This window comes from Podarcis erhardii (assembly GCF_964252035.2).
Source record: "Podarcis erhardii genome assembly, chromosome: 12".
NCBI lineage: Eukaryota > Metazoa > Chordata > Lepidosauria > Squamata > Lacertidae > Podarcis > Podarcis erhardii.
Genome location: NC_138513.1, coordinates 11,693,728 through 11,715,472, shown reverse-complemented (window position 1 = coordinate 11,715,472; position 21,745 = coordinate 11,693,728). Strand labels below are relative to the sequence as shown.

At 41.6% G+C, this 21,745-nt stretch overlaps 1 protein-coding gene across 1 annotated transcript in view; it reads left to right on the top strand.

Moving 5' to 3' along the window:
- PTPRN2 (protein tyrosine phosphatase receptor type N2) overlaps positions 1 to 21,745 on the top strand; it is a gene marked incomplete at its 5' end in the record, with an annotated part of 436,031 nt that overhangs the window by 401,944 nt on the left and 12,342 nt on the right. Inside the window, 3 exons of the mRNA XM_081881778.1 lie at positions 150 to 316; positions 8,829 to 8,882; positions 10,951 to 11,015. Coding sequence (XP_081737904.1) covers positions 150 to 316; positions 8,829 to 8,882; positions 10,951 to 11,015 — 286 coding nt within the window. The remainder of the gene's footprint in view (positions 1 to 149; positions 317 to 8,828; positions 8,883 to 10,950; positions 11,016 to 21,745) is intronic.

Sequence of the window (21,745 nt, the reverse complement as noted above, 5' to 3'; positions counted from 1 at the left end):
TAAATAAGCCCACTCCAACAAGGCACATGTTTTCTGTCCAAAAGAGGATATTTTGAAATGTCAGATATTCCCAATAGATCATGCCATGTGTATGATTATCTGCTGTATTCCATATTTAATTCACTTTTATATTTTTCGTGCAATGGCAGGTAAATCTGGTCTCAGAGCACATCTGGTGTGAAGATTTCCTTGTGAGAAGCTTCTACTTGAAAAACCTACAAACCAATGAGACTCGAACCGTGACACAGTTCCATTTCCTTACCTGGCATGACCAGAAAGTGCCCGCTTCCACAAGGTCCCTTCTGGATTTTCGCAGGTACAACACAAAGAGTGAATAGTTTTAAGTTAGGTGCATATAGTGGCTGGTGAGTCAGACATGCTTCTGGGACTGTTTCTGAGTGCCGCCTAAAATGCCATCAAAAGTTGCTCATAAGGAAACTCGGATATATGACACACACCCCTCCCAAATTTCTTTCTACGTTGAATAGCTGCCCATAATTTCACATTTTTAAAAACTGCCATGCAGAAGAAATAATCCCACTTAAGAACCCAGTCGGGAACCAACGAATTATCCTAAACCAGTGGATACTTTGAATGCTATGTTAGCCATGGAGTTGTAGGCAGATATAGTGGTCAAATGGATTCTGTGTGTAAGTAAATAATGGCACACGGTATTTTTAGCACCATGATCAGTGTGCTGACTTGGAATCTAAAGCAGCGATTTTATCTATGCATAAGGTGTTTGTTTGCATTATATGCAGTGGCCACAGTAGAGAAACTTTGCCTGCACAGCCAAGTATGTTGTTGCATGTGTCTGCCTTCAGGTGCAGTTCATGCATGGAGCCCTTTTGCTAAAGTCATGCCAATGTGCCAAGGTAATGTCACCATGCCCTGCTTGGGGCATCAAGCAAAATGAACCAATTGCATGAATTAGAACAAGGCTAAATATGAAGATAGAAGGGACGCGGGTGGCGCTGTGGGTTAAACCACAGAGCCTAGGACTTGCCGATCAGAAGGTTGGCGGTTCAAATCCCCGTGACGGGGTGAGCTCCTGTTGCTCGGTCCCAGCTCCTGCCAACCTAGCAGTTCGAAAGCACATCAAGGTGCAAGTAGATAAATAGGTACCGCTCTGGCGGGAAGGTAAACGGCGTTTCCGTGCGCTGTTCTGGTTCACCAGAAGCAGCTTGGTCATGCTGGCCACATAACCCAGAAGCTGTCTGCAGACAGACGCCAGCTCCCTTGGCCAATAAAGTGAGATGAGCACCGCAACCCCAGAGTCGGTCACGACTGGACCTAATGGTCAGGGGTCCCTTTACCTTTACCTTTACATATGAAGACTAAACTGGCTGCTTCTTGTGGGTTGAGAAGCCATGTGCTAGTCTACCTAACCCTCTCCATCCCAGACCTCCTAAGGTTAGGAGTGCCATTTCCAGGCTACCGTGTCTACTGAAATCATTTTTTGTCACTTTCACAGTTGTTTCGCAACAAGAATCCGCTGTCTAGTTTTGGGTAGTGGGCTGGTATTGCTTTTGATATTCCAACTGTCTGGGTAGCTTCTGAAATTCCACATTGTTTCTGAGGACTATCCCTCCTCGCATTTTGAAGGTATGCTAAGATGATGTTTAGCAGAGTTCATTGACAGTCTCACACTAGTTCATTGGAATGTGCAAATCGCAGTACCGCTTATATATGAAAGTTCTTCCATGTAATGCTACTTCTGATTAAAATACCATAGCTGAGTCCTCTGAACTTGCACTCTTAAATAAATGCTCTTATGAGGCATGTCGTAAAAATGCGCACTGGCACATTTAAAAGGGGGAATGGTCTATGTGGCTTACAGTTGCGTCTTGAAAAGCTTTGCGCATGTTGATTTCTGTTTGCAGGCTACATGGCCCACGGTTGAATCCTGACTTAACTTAGTTGCTTTTAAATTAGTGGGATTTGTCATGAATGGGTATGATTAACTTAATCTGAATCCAAGCCACAGATTTTCCAGGTTTCTGCATTGTTTAAGTACCAGTGTTGCAGTTCTACATATCCAGGTTTTGCTTACTTCGGCTAAAAAATCAAAAATCAAAATCAGAACACCAGCATTGGTAGACAGCAATAATTTCTTCTTGCTGCAGTCACCAAGGGGTAAAGGTTACAAGCCCGTTTTCAATGCTCCATCAAAGGCAGAAGGCCATGGGAGTAGAGGTTGGAGTGACTGAGTTAGAAGCCAGCTGGTTTTAAAAGAAAAGAAAATGAAAATGTAATCTATACGTAGTGGAGGTGCTTTTCAGGTAAAGGTTTAAAAGCTATTCACAGTTTGTTTGCTTTTAAATAGAATCAATTTTATATATTTTAAGGGAAACAAAACCCTCCATGCTCTTTTTAAAGGGAACTTAAGTATATTGACAATCGTAATTACCTTACAACTGAAGCAATTTAAGATCAGCCAGAGCAATAAATACTCTGCCTCCCTTGATATTGAAATTTAATGTTTCACACTTTCAGAAAAAAGTACCTCTGGCTTAGCTACTTTCCTTTTTTTGCAACTACAGATACTCAGATAAAGTCTTACTAAGTGTGACTTCCACCCTTTTAATGTTTTGACACACATCTAACATGTTTATATACAAATATATATTTGTAAATGTATGTATATTTATATGCTTACATAGGTATGTATGTATAGATGCAAATATAAACAACTAAGAAAATATCACCAAGAAAAATTGGATTCCCCCCAAATTAGCTTGTCCCAGAGCTTCTGAAATATGTGTGCATTTTTCACTCCTGGAAGCAAATTTTGTGAGATTCTGAAAACAACAAGCTTGCATATCTTTTGTTCCTCTATATTAGACAATGTTTCAGATTGTATTGTGTTGAGTAGGTGAATTAAAATATTGTGAAATCTAGTATCAATTGGTGAATGAAGGCAGATTTTTCTTCCCTCCATAAGCTTAAAATATCCATGCAGAATGCAGTGCTTGATAAATGAAACTTCTCCTGAAAACACTGGTCAGTTTTAATGGTTATAGAAACCTAATTTTATTTTGAACAATAGACCAATCGTTTAAACTCTGGACTAGCTTGTTAGTCATGCACTGATAATGTGTAATTAAATATTCCTTGAGCCCAGAGGGAGCACATTTACACTTTAAAGAGACACTGCTAAGCTAAAAGATAATTAGCATCACATGTGAGGGCTTTGCTTAAAATATATATTATGCTATCACTGCTTGCTGTGTGCAATGGCATTTACTAACACTGCTCACTTTAAAAATGGTCAAATTCTTATTTTGCCAGCTAATTAGCGGTTGCCAGTGTCATTTTTGTGATGTTGCAGCTAGTAATATAAGCCCAGTTGCATAGTCACAAAAGTGATCATTGGAAACTGTGACTCTGCTGCAGGGACAATATGGGAAACCCCCTTTCTGAGCTTCTAACGACCTCTGACCTTTGCTTGCTGATGGTTTGCATGGTGATTTCTTTTTCACTCAATGAACCAAGGGTTGGTTTGTATTACTAATCATTCTTTCCTAGTTAATTCTTCCTCCTCTTCTCCTCCTCTTCCTCCCTCTTGAAGTGTGCGTGCGTGTAAATGTATACATTTATATATGTATGTATGTACTTTATTTGGTTCCTGGTGGCTCCTGGGTCCAAGAATTAGGTGTTCAACCTATTATTTGAGGGGTTGTACTCCCTCCGAGGGAATAGGTTTGTAGTTTCGGGGTACTCCTGGATTCCAACTTGTCACTGGAGTCTCAAGTGGCTTCTAGGAGGGCTTATGCCAAGCTTAGGCTGGTTTGCCAGCTCTGGCCATTCCTGGCTCAGAATACATTACAGTAGTCCAGGTGGGAGCTATCCTATGTGGGGCTGCTCTTGAAGGTGTTCCAGAGAATGCAGCTAGTGTAGAATGTGGCTGCTAGGTTGGTAAGTTGGGCAGACCAATGGATCATGTGTCACTGGTCCTTAGAGAACAACACTGGCTGCCAGTGAGCTACTGGGCCCAATTTAAGGTATTAGTACTAGCATATAAGGCCTTAAATGGCTTGGGACTTAATTACGCAAGAGAGTATATTCTCCAATATCAACCAACTTGGACCCTACGATGTTGCCGCCATCAGGGGTTGCCCAGTAGGCAGTTACCCATGACAAGGCCTTCTCAGCGTTGGTCCCGTCTGTCAGTTTCCCTCACTATTAACTTTTAGGAGAAATTCAGAAACATTCCTATTTACCCAGTGTTTAATCGTTGACAGTTCTATCCCTGGCAAACCTGAAATAATTAATTTGACAGTAGGTGATTGCATTTAGATGTTTTAACTGTTTTTAGAAGTTTTAATTGTATCGTTTTAGTATTGCCATGTTTGCCACCCTGGGCTCCTTGAAGAAGGTGCAGCATATAGACTTAATAATAAATAAATAAATATTAAAACACCCAGAACCTTACTTTATCCAAAAAGTATTTTTACTGTATTTGAAAGGACAAAACTTTGAATGAAACCATGTATATCTCAATGTTCCAAAGCTATTTCTCAGCTAAGCTTGTTTTGAAATAATTATTTTCAAAAGCCTTCTGAAATATGAAATAAGATCCAGGTGTCAATAAAAAAAGACAAATTATGCTAAGTTGCCCATATGATTATCTATAGGTAAGGAGCCATGCAGATTTTTAATGGGCATATGTGGGAAACAGAAATATGAAAATAAATGTCTTAACACTTCTAGCTAGTCCTCGGAGTTGATTAACGCTTCACATGCCCCTGTGAGTAGCCTCCTGTTGATTGCTGTAAAGTGTGAAGGGCGGAATGCAACATCCCTAAACACACAGGGACAGGTCCACCAGGGAGCCGCATGTGTTCGTCTGTGTTTGGAGAGGCACATCTCTCAGTCACACAGCAAACACCAACATACCTGCCATACCACGTGAAGTGTAAATTGGCTTTTGCTGTGCATTCAGGAGACCAACCGTTAATGAGCTGCTGGTCATGTATTTCTACCCCAAGGCCTTTTTTTCCAAGTCCAAGACTATGCCATTTCAGCATAATGATAATAATGAAAGTATTACCCTTAGAAAAGGATAAAATGTTAAACCTCCGCCTCTCAGAAAGCCTTTGGCTCTAATTGATCATGTTACCTTGATTTCAAATCAGCGTCTGATATCCCCATTCTTTAGGATGAGAACTCAACCCTTCACTCTGCGACAATTGTACCATTTGGTCCAGCACTTAACACTGCAAGAAGGCACATCATTGCAAATATAATTCTGCCCGTTAAAGCTGCCATACTGTCATGGTTGCATTGGTGGCTGGTGCCCATTGGGACTGGTGGGGTCAGAAGGCCGAGAGAGCCCAACAGTAGGCAGAGCCAACTAATGCTGGTTTTGTCCCCATCCTCCTCCTTCCTGCTGATTTCTACCAAGGCATTGTGGAAATAATGAGGAGGAAGCTCACAGGCAGTGCCCACCCCTTGGACTGCTTGTAAGTGATGAATGCCAGGCAGGTCTCAGCCAACTGAAGGTGGATTAAGGTTGGTGGGACATTGCCTCATTCACCCAAACAGACCAACCTATACCACATAGTTGGGGTCTAAACCACTGAACCCCTTGGGCTTGCTGATCAGAAGGTCAGCAGTTGGAATCCACGCAACAGGGTGAGCTCCCGTTGCTCTGTCCCAGCTCCTGCCAACCTAGCAGTTCAAAAGCACACCAGTGCAAGTAGATAAATAGGTACTGCTATAGGGGGAAGGTAAATGGCGTCTCCATGCGCTCTGGCTTCCATCACGGTGTTCTGTTGTGTCAGAAGCCATTTAGTCATGCTGGCCACATTACCTGGAAAGCTGTCTCTGGCTCCCTCGGCCTGAAAGTGAGATGAGCGCCACACCCCATGGTCGCCTTTGACTGGACTTGGGCATTTTAGTACCTCAACCTCAATCCAGGGGTCCTTTACCTTTTTACCTTACCACATGGTGGGCAGTTGGCAGTACTCCTCAGGTTCACAACTTCTCCATTTTAAATGGAAATGCCCTGCCCTTCCATTATGGATATAGTGCTTTTGCTAACCGTGCTATAGTAAGCCTCAAACTATAATAAGGAATTCTTTGCTATTTAGAGCCCTGGAAAAACCAAAAGTTCCTCACTTTACCACGATGGATGGCAGAGCCCAGACGATCCCTCACATGATTATGCCTGAAGGGCGATAGTGAAAATATCAGTGTACCTGCCATGCTAACCAGCTATCTGCGAAACCAAAGGGAAGAGGAATGTCAGCGTGAGATGGGAAGAGGGGGAACCCACTGAGCATTCCTGCTAATCAAACCACAGTTTGGTGATGTGACCGTGTTGAGGTCTGCACTGAAACAATACTACAAGAACGATGACCCTTGTTGAAAGGCAGCCTTAGTGTGGAAATGGAAAAGGTGAAAACTAAAGAGCCAAAGAGCCAAGTTGGGTGCACTAATATGCTTGGAAATCCCTAGTGGATTTGGGATTTTTTCCTTTTGAACGGCAGATCCCCTTGCAATATCACAAACTGCTTTTGGAAGACACTTAGATTTTGAAAGCAGCTTGCCATGTGGCAGTGGGATGGTTTTTTGAGAAACAAAAGCTCAAAGTCCCTTTGGGCACGTTGGAACTAATTTTGTGGTCCTTTAGATTTAAGCCATAGTCTGGATATGCTTTGCCTAGAGATGCCACTTCTTCAAAAATCTTACCTATTTCTGTGGTATGTTTTGAAGATTTTTATTTGTAGTAAACCCCCAATTGCACTTTGCAGAAAAACGGGGGTTTTTTTTACAGCCCAATTCACATAAAAATACTCTGCAGAACTACTACTACTACTACTATTATTATTATTATTAATTATTATATTAAATTTCAAATTTGTATACCACACTTCATCTGAGTTCCTCAGGGCTGTTCACAGCATAAAATATAGAATAAAACCATAAAGTACATATTAAAAACAAAAATGAAACAACCACCACCCACACCACAGACACATTTAAGCAGGATCTGTGGGCTGCTGGGTTTCAATTTTAGATGAAATACTTATTTCCCATTTTAAATCTATCTGTGATAGTTGTTAAGGACTTTAATCTGACGCAGTAGAGCTGCTCTTATGCCCATCCTTGCAGCAAGTTTGTAAGATAGATAACTAACGTTCCCATTTTACAGATGGGAATTAAAGTTGAGGCGCTAAAATGCCCAAGCCAACTTTGTGACGTGAGGGAAAATAGGCTTAGCTGGATTCTATTTCTCTGAAAAACAGAACAATGAAGGCCTCAATGGTCTCTGACTGTCCCCACCCCCCACCCTGCTCTTTCAGGAATACAGCTTCTACATTTCATTTCTAAATACAGTTACTTTGAAACTAAGAGACGTCAATTTCAGTGAAAATGTGGAAGAGCACCAGTGCAGAATAATTGCAAGATTTAACATAAGAGGGCCAAATTTATTTGTACTCTTCTACGCACGGCATGAACAGCAAGAAACCAGGGTGAACAACATTGCTAAAACAATCTAACGTTGATGTTTTAAAAACGACACCACTGATAGCATTTTTTTCATTGTTTCTTTGCTGAAAAACAGGGTATTTCAGTCTTAGTTCATGCTGTTTTAGTATGTGGGAGTTACTGAGGAGCAGAAAGATGTGCCCAAATTGGATTGGGGGGCGGGGGGGGGCAGGTTTGCAGCTTCTGCATGTATGTGAAACCAGGTTTCCTCACAGTGAGGAACTGCATGCACCAAATAGGTCCTATGCGTCTCCAATCAAGCATCTAGCAGTGTACACACAGAGACCTTTTTCAAAGATTAACTCAACTAATCAGAAGCAAGTGGGGGGGGGGACGACTTCTACTTGATTTCCCCTTTCCTGCCAAACAGCTGATTGGTGAGGTTTTATCTTTTGAAAAAGTGCTCTTCAAATGGAATATGCCTTCTATCAACTGTAGATTTTACATTCATTTGCATTACAGATGTGTGAAGTATATTTTAAAAAGTGTTTTACTGTTATGTGTGAAAATTCGGTTTCTTTTGACTCAAGAATTCAAGAAGACATGTATGTACAGGAGCTTCCATTTGCAATAGCCCACTGGGTTAGCACGAATGTTTACATGGTCTAGCATATAACTAATACGTCTGTGTTGTAACACTTCCATGTGATTTGGGCTTGGCTTTGCATACAGGCACTGGGCAACAACAATTTTGAAGGTTGCTATTCTCTGACTATGTAGGTTTATCTATGGCAGTGTCCACTAAAAAATGTGCCCCGATGGCTATTTTATAGGAGGAATGATTGGAGAATTGCACCCATTGCCCTAACAATTTCATTAAGCCCTTAACTGGGAAAACGGGCTGGAAGATCATAGCCTAGGTTGAGCTACAGTGGTGCCTCGCAAGACGAAATTAATCCGTTCCGCGCGTCTCTTCGTCTAGCGGTTTTTTCGTCTTGCGAAGCAAGCCCATTGACGGCTTAGCGGATTAGCGCTATTAGGGGCTTTTAGCGGCTTAGCGGATAAGCAGATAAGCGGCTTAGCGGCTTAGAAAAAGGGGGGAGGGGAAAAAACCCGCAGGAACTCGCAAGACATTTTCGTCTTGCGAAGCAAGCCCATAGGAAATTCGTTTTGCGAAGCACCTCCAAAACGGAAAACCCTTTTGTCTAGCGGGTTTTCCGTCTTGCGAGGCATTCGTCTTGCGGGGCACCACTGTATTTTAATATGCCAAGCCATCTTTTTTTTGGGGGGGGGGGTTGTTAAAATGTGGAAGATACTTTATTTTGGAATGCTTCTGATGATTACCTCAGAAAGTAATATATTTATCAATGTCTATATTTGTTTTATTACAGAAAAGTAAACAAGTGCTACAGGGGTCGTTCTTGTCCGGTAATTGTTCATTGCAGGCAAGTACCATTTTCAACCCACCCTCAAAAGAGGCTCACAAGGAGATTGCATGGACTGAACAAAATATGCAAATGATTCTGTAGCTTGATTTGCCAAATGAGCAAAAGCTGTTCCTTATTGTTCTGCCCCCAAAAAACATTTGTATTTGCTGATGAGGAGAGTCTCTAGTAAATGGGGAGATTCCTCACACTTCAGATTTCACCATGAAAATATGAAAGTTGCTTAAGCCTACCAGAAATAACCAGTGGGGTCTCAATACCATCTCAGCAGCAATTCTTCCTTCTCTCTTCGACCTACAACAGTACAGTGCACACAGGCACCAAACAGCACTATCACATACCTGCTTAGAAGTAAGTCGCATCAAGTTCAATGGGGTTTTACTCCCAGGTAAATCGGTGTAGGATTGTAGCCTCACTCTCTCTGCATCTGTAAATAAATAGGCCCTGTTACTTGCTCGGCAGCTCATTGAACATTTATTTCAAAAGCCTTCAAACATTACTTTTCCCAGTACCACGTGTTACTGCTTTGAGAGAAATTTCGTTATACAGTTTAGGCATGGATTCCATACTTCGTTCAGTTCAAGGACTGGTGTGGTGTGGGAGATTCAGAACTGGGGAATCCAAGCTGCCTTTATTTGGTCCATGGCTGCCTGTCTTTTTCCCTCCATGGTCATAATGCCACAAGCTCATAGGAAGGGAAGAGGTTTGAGACTAAGGAACTGCTGAACAGAATAGACTTCCAAGAAGCATATTATTTGGTAAGCCAGCTAAGAATTTGCTTCCAAATAAGAGAGTTCATAGACTGTGGTTTATAACCAGAAAACCCTGCCAGTTTTGAGGCTGCGTTGCGTAAAACTCAGGGAATTGTGCCATTTTCAAGACTCTAGTAGACTTCTGAATTTGCCTGGACTGGCACGGTTTATTTTGCTATAAAAGAGAAGAAACACATGCCTTCTAATTTTTACATATATTACGATATCCTTGTCAAATAATTTTTTTTAATCGCTCAATTATTTCTATTGACACCAAGTCCAATGCCTAATATCAAAACGTTAATTCTGTGGTTAAAAACCACACCCCTGATCTAGTAAATTGTACTTAAATCAGAATGCATTCAAAACTACAGTAACACCACTGTCTTCTCCCCACACCTCTCCAGTCCAGAAATAATTTTTGTAGGTAAAGAAAATCAACAAAAGTGAATTATTTTAAGTGATATATCTCCCTCCCCCTCTCTCTGTCAAGCATAGTCACAAAAATGCCACCTTAAAAACTGGGGGAAAGGGCAAGAAAAATGGATTGCTTAGAATCTTAATTTTGTATACTGGCAACATCTATGAAAACTAACACCTTTCCAATTAGAAGCTGGTTTCTGACAGCAAACGGAAACTGCTTTCAGATTAAGGATCTTGACATCTTCACATGGATCACTCGGAAGTCTCCAAAATTATCGTGTGTGTTCCAAGGAGGGTTAGAAATACTTTCAGAAGCTGCGTGCTATTTCCCCCCTAACCAAGTCAGCTTCTATATTAAAGAAAAAGGAAATCGGCAGCATTTTTTCCCAAGCCCAGGTGGCTAGTATTCAATTAATTTATAAGGAAACAATACAATCCTTCCCCCCGCCCAGTTTAAGAAGATGCAAGTGATTGTAAGGTTGGTTTGTTGACATGAATGTTCCTGTAAGCTCAGATACCGGGGAGAGCAGTCATTTGGAGAAGATGCTGTTCTGTCCTTTTAGCTTTTTGCTAACAGACCTGATTGAACAGCTCTTGATCATGGATACTTGGCTTCTAGAATTACTTACTTTATCACAGTACTCTTCAAAAATATTTGGAGAAGTCTTTCCAAAATAAGCAAGTATTTGCCCTTAACAAAAATACAAATTCACCTTGCAGAACTGTAGAGTTTACCCAAATAATAATATAAAAGCTGCCAAGCTTGTGAGGACAGTTTGTTAAAGAAAGCTTGTCTAACGTATATCATCCTCTACTTCCAGCATAGCATTTCTGTCGGGGTTTTGAGCATGTTGAATTGATCATGGGCTATTGTTGTTTTTCCCCCTCTGTAGTGACGGTGCGGGAAGAAGTGGAACCTACATCCTAATTGACATGGTTCTCAATAAAATGGCCAAAGGTGAGAATCGAAAGTGCTGTCGCTTTTTGAGTTCTGAGATGTGGTGGCGTTGTCATGGCAACGCAGGCGCAATATTCGCAAAAAGGGCCTCAGATAGATTAGAGGCAAATTTTACCCTTGCCTGTATGTTCTCGGGGCTTTTTTTTTATTTTGTTTTTCCGATGTCCACAGTGATTAAAAATGAAGCAAAATTTCAACCCCTGGAGCTCTATATGAATGATTCTCAAACATGTGTGGTTGGATTTGTACTTTCACAAATTTACATAACTTTTATTGGCAAAAAATGTTATGAACTACGCAGTAAATCTTTATTTCGTTTTGCCCTACATTCACTCTCTGTGTGGTATGCAGCAGTTGACATTCACCTGACCGTAATTCGTGTTCAAGGGCTTCTCTTGCTTTGAAGATGACAGAAAACTGAAATATGCAAGTAGAATATTTTGACCTTTTTGAAATATTTCTCTTTATGCTCCCTGCCTCCTTTCCTCTTATGTGACTGACTTGCTCAGGCTAGACGTGTCCACGTGTCCTGGTGAAGCTGCAGAACACATCAACTAGGTCACAGGAGTTTCTATTATATTAAACAATATAACATTATTTTATGGCCTTTCTCTTGCTTCTCTTTAACATCAACCACCACACCTCCCTCCCTCCCTCCCTCCCTCCCTCTCTCTCTCTCTCTCTCTCTCACACACACACACACACACACTGTGCTAGTCAAGTTCTTCTCACTACTTACTATTAAGCTAGGAAAAGATTTACCTGCTTATTTTTTACATGTCATGCTTCTGTTAGACATGGGATCAGGAAGAAACACTCCCCCCCCCACAAGACACTTCAGCAGGAACCAAGCTAAGCCGGGGTGAATACTTTTCACTTGGTACATAGTGTACTTGCTTTCAACCAGATCCCTCAATGAAGACTCCTGAGTAAGCTTAGCATAGCAGCAGGAATTGGTTAAGTAGCAGGAAGAAGAGACTAGGAATAGTACTCTGGAGAGGTGCAAAATGTGGAGTTCTCCCAAGAGATCACTACTGTGCTTTTTAACATGTTCATAAATGATCTAGAGTTAGGGGTGAGCAGTGAGGTGGCCAGGATTGCTGATGATACCAAGTAGTTCAAGATAATGAAAAAGAAAGGGAGATTATGAAGAACTCCAAAAGGTTCTCTCAGTGCTGAGTGCTGAGTGAATGGGTGGTAAAATGGCAAATGCAATTGAGTATAAAGTGATACATGTCAATGCAAAAAAAATTCCTAATTTCACATATACTCTCAGGGGGTCTGAACTGGTGGTGACTGATTAAGATGCTGACCTAGTGTGACACAGCTGCTTTGAGAAAGCTGGAGATCATCAGGAAAGGAACTGAAAACAAAACTACTATTATCATGATTCAGTTATACAAATCTATGGTGCAAACACATTTGGAATATTGTGTATAGTTCTGGGCGCCTCACCTTAAAATGGGTATCATAGAGTTGGAAAGAATTCAGATAAGGCCAACCAAAATCATCAAGGGTACGGAACAATTCTCATATGAGGAAAGGCTGCAGCATTGGAGACGTCTTAGTTTAGAGAAAAGGCGAGTCAGAAGTGACATGATAGAAGTCTATAAAGTTAAGCATGGCATCTTCTTCTTTGTCTTCCATAAGCACAGTTTTAACAATGAGTCCGTAAGAGACTGTGGAGGCCAATTCTGGATCCACACGTCCTTCCACAGTGGGGACATAGGTTTCCGGGTGGGAGTTGATCACAGTGTGGATTTGCCAAGCGTGCCTTCCTCTTAGCACATTTCTCCCTTGCGTCCTGAGCTTGAGTGTCTTCAAAGCCCATGACATCTTTGGTAAAGGCTGTTCTCCAACTGGAGCGCTCGCAGGCCAGTGTTTCCCAGTTGTCAAGTGTTTATACTACATTTTTTTAGATTTGCCGTGGGACAGTCTTTAAACCTCTTTTGTTGACCACCAGCATTACACTTTCCATTTTTAAGTTTGGAATAGAGTAGTTGCTTTGGAAGACATCCGCACAACATGACCAGTCCAACAAAGTTGATGTTGAAGACTCATTGCTTCAACACTGGTGATCTTTGCTTCCAGTACACTGATATTGGTTCATCTGTCTTCCCAAGTGATGTGTAAACTTTTTTGGAGACACCGTTGATGGAATCTTTCAAGGAGTTGGAGATGGTGTTTATAAGTGGTCCATGCTTCACAAGCATATAGTAAGGTTGGTAGTACAATAGCTTTGTAAACAAGCATTTTGGTTTCCTTGCAAATGTCCTCAAACACTCTGCACTTCAGTTGGGAGAAAGCCGCACTCATTGAGCTCAGGCGATGCTGGATTTTGGCATCAATGTTAGCCCTTGTGGAAAGATAACTGCCTAGGTAGGAGAAGTGATCGACATTTTCCAATGTTACACCATTGAGTTGGATTCGTGGTGCTGCAGAGGGGTTATTTTGTACTTGTTGGTGCAGCACTTTTGGTTCCAAGCATGTCATGGAGAAAGTGGAAGGGGTGTGTGTGTTTTTCTCCTCTCGTAACACTAGAATACATGGGCGCCCAGTGAAGTTGAATGTTGGAAGATTCAGGACAGAGAAAAGACTGTTCTTCATCCAGGACATAGGCTATGGAACTTGCTCCCAAAGGAAGCCGGGATACCCACCAACTTAGATGGCTTTGAAAGAGAATTGGGCAATGTCATTGTCAGGGAGCTACAGACAGCGAGGGAGGAAGGAATGGGAGGTTACCGGGAAAGATCCCCTTTGATCAGCAGCTTTTCGTCTTCAGAGGGAAGGGAAGGGGAAGAAGGGGGGTCAGAGGGGAGTGATTCTGAGAGGGAGGGGATACTTCCGAGAGCCAGTGCCTCTCGTCACAGGGGAAGTAGGAGGGGGCTGGGAAGGTGGCTGTGCTGGTCCCACCACAAGAGGAAAGATGTCAGATGGAACAACTCTCCATGATGATCGGATCGCTTTTTTGAACTGCTTGTAAATACGCCAAGAAGCAATAAAGAGTGTAAAATATGGCTGGGCTGAGCGCCGCAACTCAAGGCAGCTGGCAGTTCTGACAGTCATAGAGGTTAAGGCTATCAATGGTTCCTAGCCATGATGGCTATGCTCTGCCTCCACAGTTGGGATGCAATAATGCTTCTGGATTCCAGTTACTGGAAACTGCAGGAGAGGAGAGGCTCTTGTGCTCAGGTCCTGTTTGCCAGTTTCCCACAAGCATCTGGGTGGCCACTTTGCAAACAGGACACTGGACTAGGTGGGTCCATTGGCCTGATGGCTCTTCTTATGTTCTTACTACAGCTTCTGTATTGCCTCTTAATTAACACACGGGCAGAAAAGCATAGCTCATTCTGCATGGCCATGGGGATTTTAAGCTAGAGTTTCTTGAAGAGCAGCTTTTTAAGCTACATGGCAATGAACTTTGAAATTGAGGGGACTTTTAAAAGCAGTTTATGACATGACATGGGGATATGGTAAAAATTGGGGGTGGGGGGGGGGCAGAATCAGGTGGGCACGCCTAAGCTTGCAAGCATGTCTAAAATAGTGTTGAATGAGATTAGCTGCTTGCTTTCTGATAGCTTAGCTTGCGTGATAGGAGGTCAGTAGTACTAAATACTGAAAGGCGAAGCAATGGCTTATATATTTACCGCATATTGGATATCTGTGTTGAGAGGAATGCTGTATTCTTCCCAATGATACCTGCACCTCCAAGGCATGTATAGGAATTAACAACTGATTCTAGGAGTATTCAGTGATTTGTATTACACCTTAGGCTGTAGAAATGCAGTCCAATTCATCATAGCAGATAATGATGCGGCTAATAGTTGCTTTATGACGAGAACCATAATATTAAGTTAATAACATATGTGCTAATAAATACCAAGTAGTGTTAAAACCATAGGTTGATCTCCTGTTTTACTCATGACCAGACCCTGAACATGATTTAGCTGGGTATCATCCGGGGGGGGGGTGTTCTACAGTCAGCATCTAAACAGCTCAATACGGAGCTCTATTATGTCCCATACCAGACTCTTTCCAGTAAAGCAAATTATTTTCTTAAATGCTCTAGCCATTAAATGTATGAGAAAACAAATTGTAGCAATAAAATACTACAAACCATGTCCTGCAGTTAGCAGAAAAAGGAAAGCTGTTTTTGTTCTTGATCAGGCATCCCCCACCTACGGCCCTCTAGATGTTTTGGCCTACAACTCCCATGATCCCTAGCTAACTAGAGCAGTAGTCAGTGATGATGGGAACTGTAGTCCAAAACATCTGGAGGGCCAAAGGTTGGGGATGCCTGCTCTTGATAATAAACTTTGTGTCCAAATTTTGCACTGAAATAGTGAAGTTCCCATTATTTACTTTCCAAGTGGCCTGGGCAGAACCAGTTTACAGGCCTCTGCCCTAAGGAAAACAGTCTAATCATTGCCCCTTTTAAGAAGCCACTGGTGCTTAGTCTCCTCACCTCATCCCTGAACATCTCTTATATTAGCTGGAAGCCCTAGGAATCAGCATAAGAAAATTTGCCTACAAAGTTGAACACAGAACTCTGCAATCTCAATCTATTCCACTTCATAATGATGCAAGACCTATCACTGATGATCATTTCACTGAGGCCCAAGCAATGAAGATGACAAAAGTATATTTATATGCCACTAAAGCTTTGAGATTGACAAAGTATACTACTTTAAATGTAAATAACTTTTTCTGTAAATTGACTATTAGGGCCAGGTTTAATAAGAATACCATAACAACAACAATAACATTTTAAAAATTATTTATACCCCACCCATCTGGCTGGGTTTCCCCAGCCACTCTGGGCGGTTTTATTACCCTGAACATGGTGTAATTTTTCTCTGCCACAGATTCTCATGTGAGAAAAGTTCAGGCATCATCACCATGTGGTAAAGTCATCGATTAGAGTAATCTATGCTTGGTGAAACTGAGGTGTGAAGGTATCTTACCAAACTATAGTGTTCCATCACTATAGTCTTTCAAAGAATGTTGGTTTCCTCTCCATCTTCGATTTCACAGTTCCAAGAGTTGTTTGCTCTACATATGCTACTCTGAAACCCTTGGAGGAAGAGAGATTGCTCTTGAGTTGCTTACGGAATACTGTAGTTTGATTGTTGAGAAATCTAACCTGCATTATCTGAAAATCACCCCCTCCTCGAGCACACTTTTTTCAGATAGTTTAAACATTAAAAAAAAACCTCTTATCGGCTCAGCTTTGTAGATGCAGCACTATGAAGTCTTTGGTTTCACAGAACTACTCATCAAAGACTGCTTTGTGTGATGAGAAATTCTGCATATATCAAAAGTAATGCATAGCAGGACACCCAACAACTTGATTCAATCATAAATAATGCATCTTAACATATTTACAGTGCTTTCTGCCTTATTTCCAATGATCCTGAAAGATTAGGATACCAGATGATCTAGAATATGGGGTTTCCCCCAAAAAATCTCCTCCTATACATGCCTGGAAATTAGTCCCATTCCACAGGACTTAATTTTTAAGAGACATGCACAGGATTGCACCATTAAAGTGGTGATATATAGCAAAGCTTTGTGTGCCATGTGAGTGAATTTTGTCTTGTGCCCTCTTTGTTTCTTGTGCCCTGTCTGTGGCCCAGTTCATGTGTGGTGTTGAGCCAAACTATAGTTAAGTGCAAGCATGTTGATGTTACAGCAGAAATCATGGCCTCCCCCAGTCCTCCCTGTAGGGTGGCCTGGATTGTCTAGAGTGAGTCAAACTATGAACCCAGAATCAGATGTGTCACAAAGCCAAACCATGGGTTTTTAATGGGTTGCACGGCAGCAGGAGGACTGAGGGGTCTCAAAGCAGCAAAAGTATCCAAACAATCATGTGTTCATGCTTAGCAATGGTTTGCTTTAGTGTTATGCACAAAGTGTGTATATGTGTGTCCTGTCTTAAAAGGGCCTTGTCTACCTTTTGTCCATTAGGCAATGCCTCTGAGCTTATCTATACATAGGGATGCCTCTTATTTTCATGTTTGAAATACTGTTGGCTATGTTATTATTTGAGAATGTGGGCGTTGTCTTCATTTTTGGTTTGGGCAACTTGACCTTGCCATGCAATGTCTTGTTTGGTATGACTGTGTTTTCTGTGCGCTGCGCTACGTTATAATTTCCCCCCCTTAAAAAACAAAACGAAACAACTCACTGAGGATCTTTTGCCATTTGTGCAAAAAAAAAAAAAAAAGGGCATTTCATCTGCTTGGAACATTTGAATTGCAAGTGGCATCTTGAGCTGCCTGTATAAAAGTTATTGAGCTGAGGGAAGGAGCAGACATGCCACATTTATTAGACTTTTGTTAAGCTCATTCCATTTTTCCATCAGAGCTTGCAATGAAAGCAAAACTGCAAAATACATACTGTTTTCTTCACAGAATAGTAAACAAGTAGTATTTTCTAGCTTCGAGCTTTCAACCACTTAAGGGAAGGGTTGACTTTGTTGCAAGAGCTCTAAAGAATGCCATTTACTGACTCCATTGTACCATGTAATGTCAAATTCCATTTTAAGTGTGGGCTTAGTGTGGCACAATGCAAGAGAAGTCATGTGAAACTGGCCAAAGAAAAGAGTTGCAGGGTTTTTCAGATTGGTCAGCCCCATTTTGTTCTTGACCTGCACCCCTCTGCCATTGGGGGTGTGCAGTCTGAAATCCCTGACCTGGCGCTTTTGGGCAATTTAAATGAAAGATCAAAGGGCAGAGCGGGCATCTCAGCCCTGCTGAGGTGGGCCTTTCCCAGGCTGTCACACTGTGAGGCAGCCAAAGTTTTTGTTCTGACAGGAATCTAGGGACCGGTCTGTGAGGCCTAGCCCTCCTTTGTCTGGCCTGAGAAGTTTGAGGCCCAGGTTGAGAATCCAGCGCTCATCAAATGATCAAAGGCCTGAAGTCCAGGACATGAAATCTTTCTTTCCATTTCCTTTTCTTAAAGAATGAATTGCACAAGTACCAATGAATACCCTTGCCGTTGCTTTTTCTGTGGTGCAAACACTAACTTTAGAGTCCTTCAGTTCTAAACATAAAAATGTAAGTGCACTTTCAGTCTAGGGCCAGCTGCAAGGACCGCATCTGCTAACATGTTTTAGGAAAAAGAGGGTGGGAGGAAGAAGGGGGGAGGGAGTGCTTTTAAGGATTAAGGCCTTCAGGTTTTGTGTTTTTTTTAAAAAAAGGACTTTTAAGAATAAGAGTAATCTGAGTTCTTGTTCCACACTCTGGTTTATTAGAAAGCAGGCAATAATGGATTTTAAAATCAAAGTAAATACAGCACCACTTAGTTTCAGCAGTGGGAAAGTGAAAAGCAATCAGTAAGATGCTTTAGCTCTTCAGTGGCTCTTTAAATAGCACATGTTTAGGAAAAGGGACTCCTTTTTCACATAATTTACTTTTCTATGTTCAAAACAGTTTCCCCTAGCTGACTGTACAAGGCACCGATGCTTGTATTTCAGTACTTTAGAAGTTCGTATTTTCTGCTGTTAATCCTGCCTTTGATTTAAAACAAGAAAAATCGCATTTTAAATGATCTTACGGAATTTTAAGAGGGAGGGGGAAACCCAATGGGTTTTGGGTTTGTTTGTTTTTAGTTCCCAGTTTTGATATTGAAGTTGCGATTTCATGAGTTTCTCATTCGTCCAGTTTCTCTTCTAACCAGAGGTTCAGCTTCACTTAATATAAATGGTTAGCACAGAAGTACTCCAATAATAGTTGCCGCTAATATTAAGTGTTTCAGGTGTTTTTGTTCTGTGTGTTGTGTAGCAGGAGGGTATATTTACAGATCTCATGATAGCTGGAGGAGAGCTGTGCTGGGAACATACATTCCAGGCCCTTAGTTCCTTTTGTTATTCAAACAGCTGCATAATGCAGTTGTGGAGTGTTTGGCCTCTCATACAACATCATGAAGGATTTGCTACAACTCTCTGTGAGGCAGAGGTGCGGAACATATGTGTGTGTGCACACTTCAGATGAATTATGATGCACTTTTTATTTACAACGTGGTCTTTTCATTTCATGTATTAAGTTGTGTTTGGTCTGAAATGCCATTCTTTACCATTGTAATCCTTAAGTGTTGGTTTTTTATTGGGGGGGGGTGGAAAGAGGAGGAAGACTCTTCATACCAAATTTCCCACACAGTCCATGCTACCTATGCAACCACCTTGAAATAAATGGGAGTTAGGAAAGAGTACACATTACAAAACTGGAAGATAAATCAGGCCTGCAGCTGTGATGTTGGAATAAAAGGCAGTGTGAAAAGACACAGACACTCAAAGTCACTGAGTGGTATTCAGTTAAGTTTTGCTCAGAGTAAATCCATTGAAATCAATGGACCTAGCTTAGTCACGTTCATTTCAGTGGATCTATTCTTAGTAAAACTTAAGTTGCGTACCATGTTATCTTTGTCCTCATTCCTAGAACTCTCTCCCATAAAACCAATGTGGTACCCCTTCTCTCTCTTCTTAAACCTTTCCTCAAAAGTCCCATTTCCTGCAAGTCCTTTGCTGTCCTTTCTAACTAAAATAAAACTACTACAATGCAATGCATAAAAATAAATCCCACTATGTTCAATGGGGCTTCTTCCTGACAAATGCATATAGGGTTGAAGCATAAAAATGTGAAGTGATGTTCGCTCTCAGTCATCCCTTGCTTCTTCCTCAACTTATAAACTGGGATTGTTTTATGTATTTTGCTTGTTTTGCCCTGTGAAATCTCACAGAACCTACAGCTAAAAACACATACAGTGGTACCTCAGGTTACATATGCTTCAGGTTACAGACTCAGCTAACCCAGAAATAGTGCTTCAGGTTAAGAACTTTGCTTCAGGCTGAGAACAGAAATCGTGCTCCGGCGATGCAGCGGAAGCGGGAGGCCCCATTAGCTAAAGTTGTGCTTCAGGTTAAGAACAGTTTCAGGTTAAGAACGGACCTCCAGAACGAAGTAAGTACTTAACCCAAGGTACCACTGTACTGTACTTTACAATATACAGTGGTGCCCCGCAAGACGGAAAACCCGCTAGACGAAAGGGTTTTCCGTTTTGGAGGCGCTTCGCTAAACGAATTTCTCTATGGGGTTGCTTTGCAAGACGAAAAAATCTTGCGAGTTCTCGCGGGGTTTTTTCGCTCCCCCCCCCTTTGCTAAGCCGCTAAGCCGCTTATCAGCTGTTCCGCTGATAAGCCGCTTAACAGCTGATCGCTAAAAGCCGCTAGACCGCTAATAGCGCTAATCCGCTAAGCTGTCAATGGGCTTGCTTCGCAAGACAAAAAAACCGCTATACGAAGAGAATCGCGGAACGGATTCTTTTCGTCTTGTGAGGCACCACTGTAATGTTCAAGCATAAGAACAGAGCTATGCTCACCTACTAAAAAAAATGAAATCTTGCATAATTCCTGTATCCCTTATTTCTTTCCAACCATGTTTGAGTATAATGAAGCAATATGGAGCTGTGTTTACAAGCCTGATTCACAAGTCTGCAATCCAGTTAAGCTCAATAATATGTTTCTATGCCGCTTTTTGTCTCACATGTGTTGGCTTAATTAAAATTGTGAATCAGTAATGTTGTAGTGGAAATATCATTAATTTACAGAGTTTTATAAATCTGAAATAATTTTTTTGGCTTCCAACACTGTAACTTTTGCTTCCGAGATCCAATTTCCAAATAAATATCTGCATAGGCCTTTCTTATTGCCATATTTTACAATGTAGTTCTGGGGAAAATATGCAGTGTTATTGATCTGATAGTTCAAAGGATATGAGTGGGTTGGCACAGAGACATAATTACTGAGAAGCCCACAAAGAAGGAGAAGGAGAAAAGTCTTCTGTTCTAAAAAGTAGCTGTCTTGCCTTCTAGGTTTTGAATTTTATTGAATCGCTAAGCCTTGAACTTTGCAGCTCATTAGACCCAGTCAGTTATCCGATGGAGGAAAAAAGTGAAAGCAGCAGAAACAGCCTGAATCTTGCTTTCATTTTAAGGCATATTTTTCACAAGCCAATTTTAGGTCATTTCAAGTAAGAACATTCTATGTTCTCTGAAATACTGCGGCTGCAGTTTTGTCAAAATAGCTCTTTTGCGTTCAACAAATCTTATTATATATTTACAAAGGCATTATGTGAGTGAGCTGCTTTTAATGTAATGTTAACTGACGATGGAGTTAGCCAGTTTAACACAATTATGCAATATTGTTGGCTGCGGCAAGTTTTTTCAACAGATAGTCAACCACAGTAAAAACTGTGCCTCAAGCCGTATTCAAATGCAAACATGGAAGAAGATAGTTTTAGTTTTTGACTGATAAAGACTATTTAATATTTTTTTAAGCATGCTTTTATAATACTCCCAGCGAGTTCAGAAACATGGTAGTATTTTTCAGATGGGTTAAAGCAGCGAGGCCATTTCAGCCAAGCCAAGCCCATCTACCTGACACCTGATGTCAAGCAGACGGCCTTCTTGGTAGTGGCACCCACCCTGTGGAATGCCCTCCCATCAGATGTCAAGGAGATGAGCAGGGATGCAAGTGGTGCTGTGGTCTAAACCGCCAAGTGTCTTGGGCTTGCCGATTGTAAAGTCGGCAGCTCAAATCAGCATGACCGGGTGAGCTCCCATTGCTTTGTCCCAGCTCCTGCCAACCTAGCATCTCGAAAGCATAACGGTGTGAGTAGATAGATAGGTAGCGCTGTGGTGGGAAGGTAAACGGCGTTTCCATGCGCTCTGGC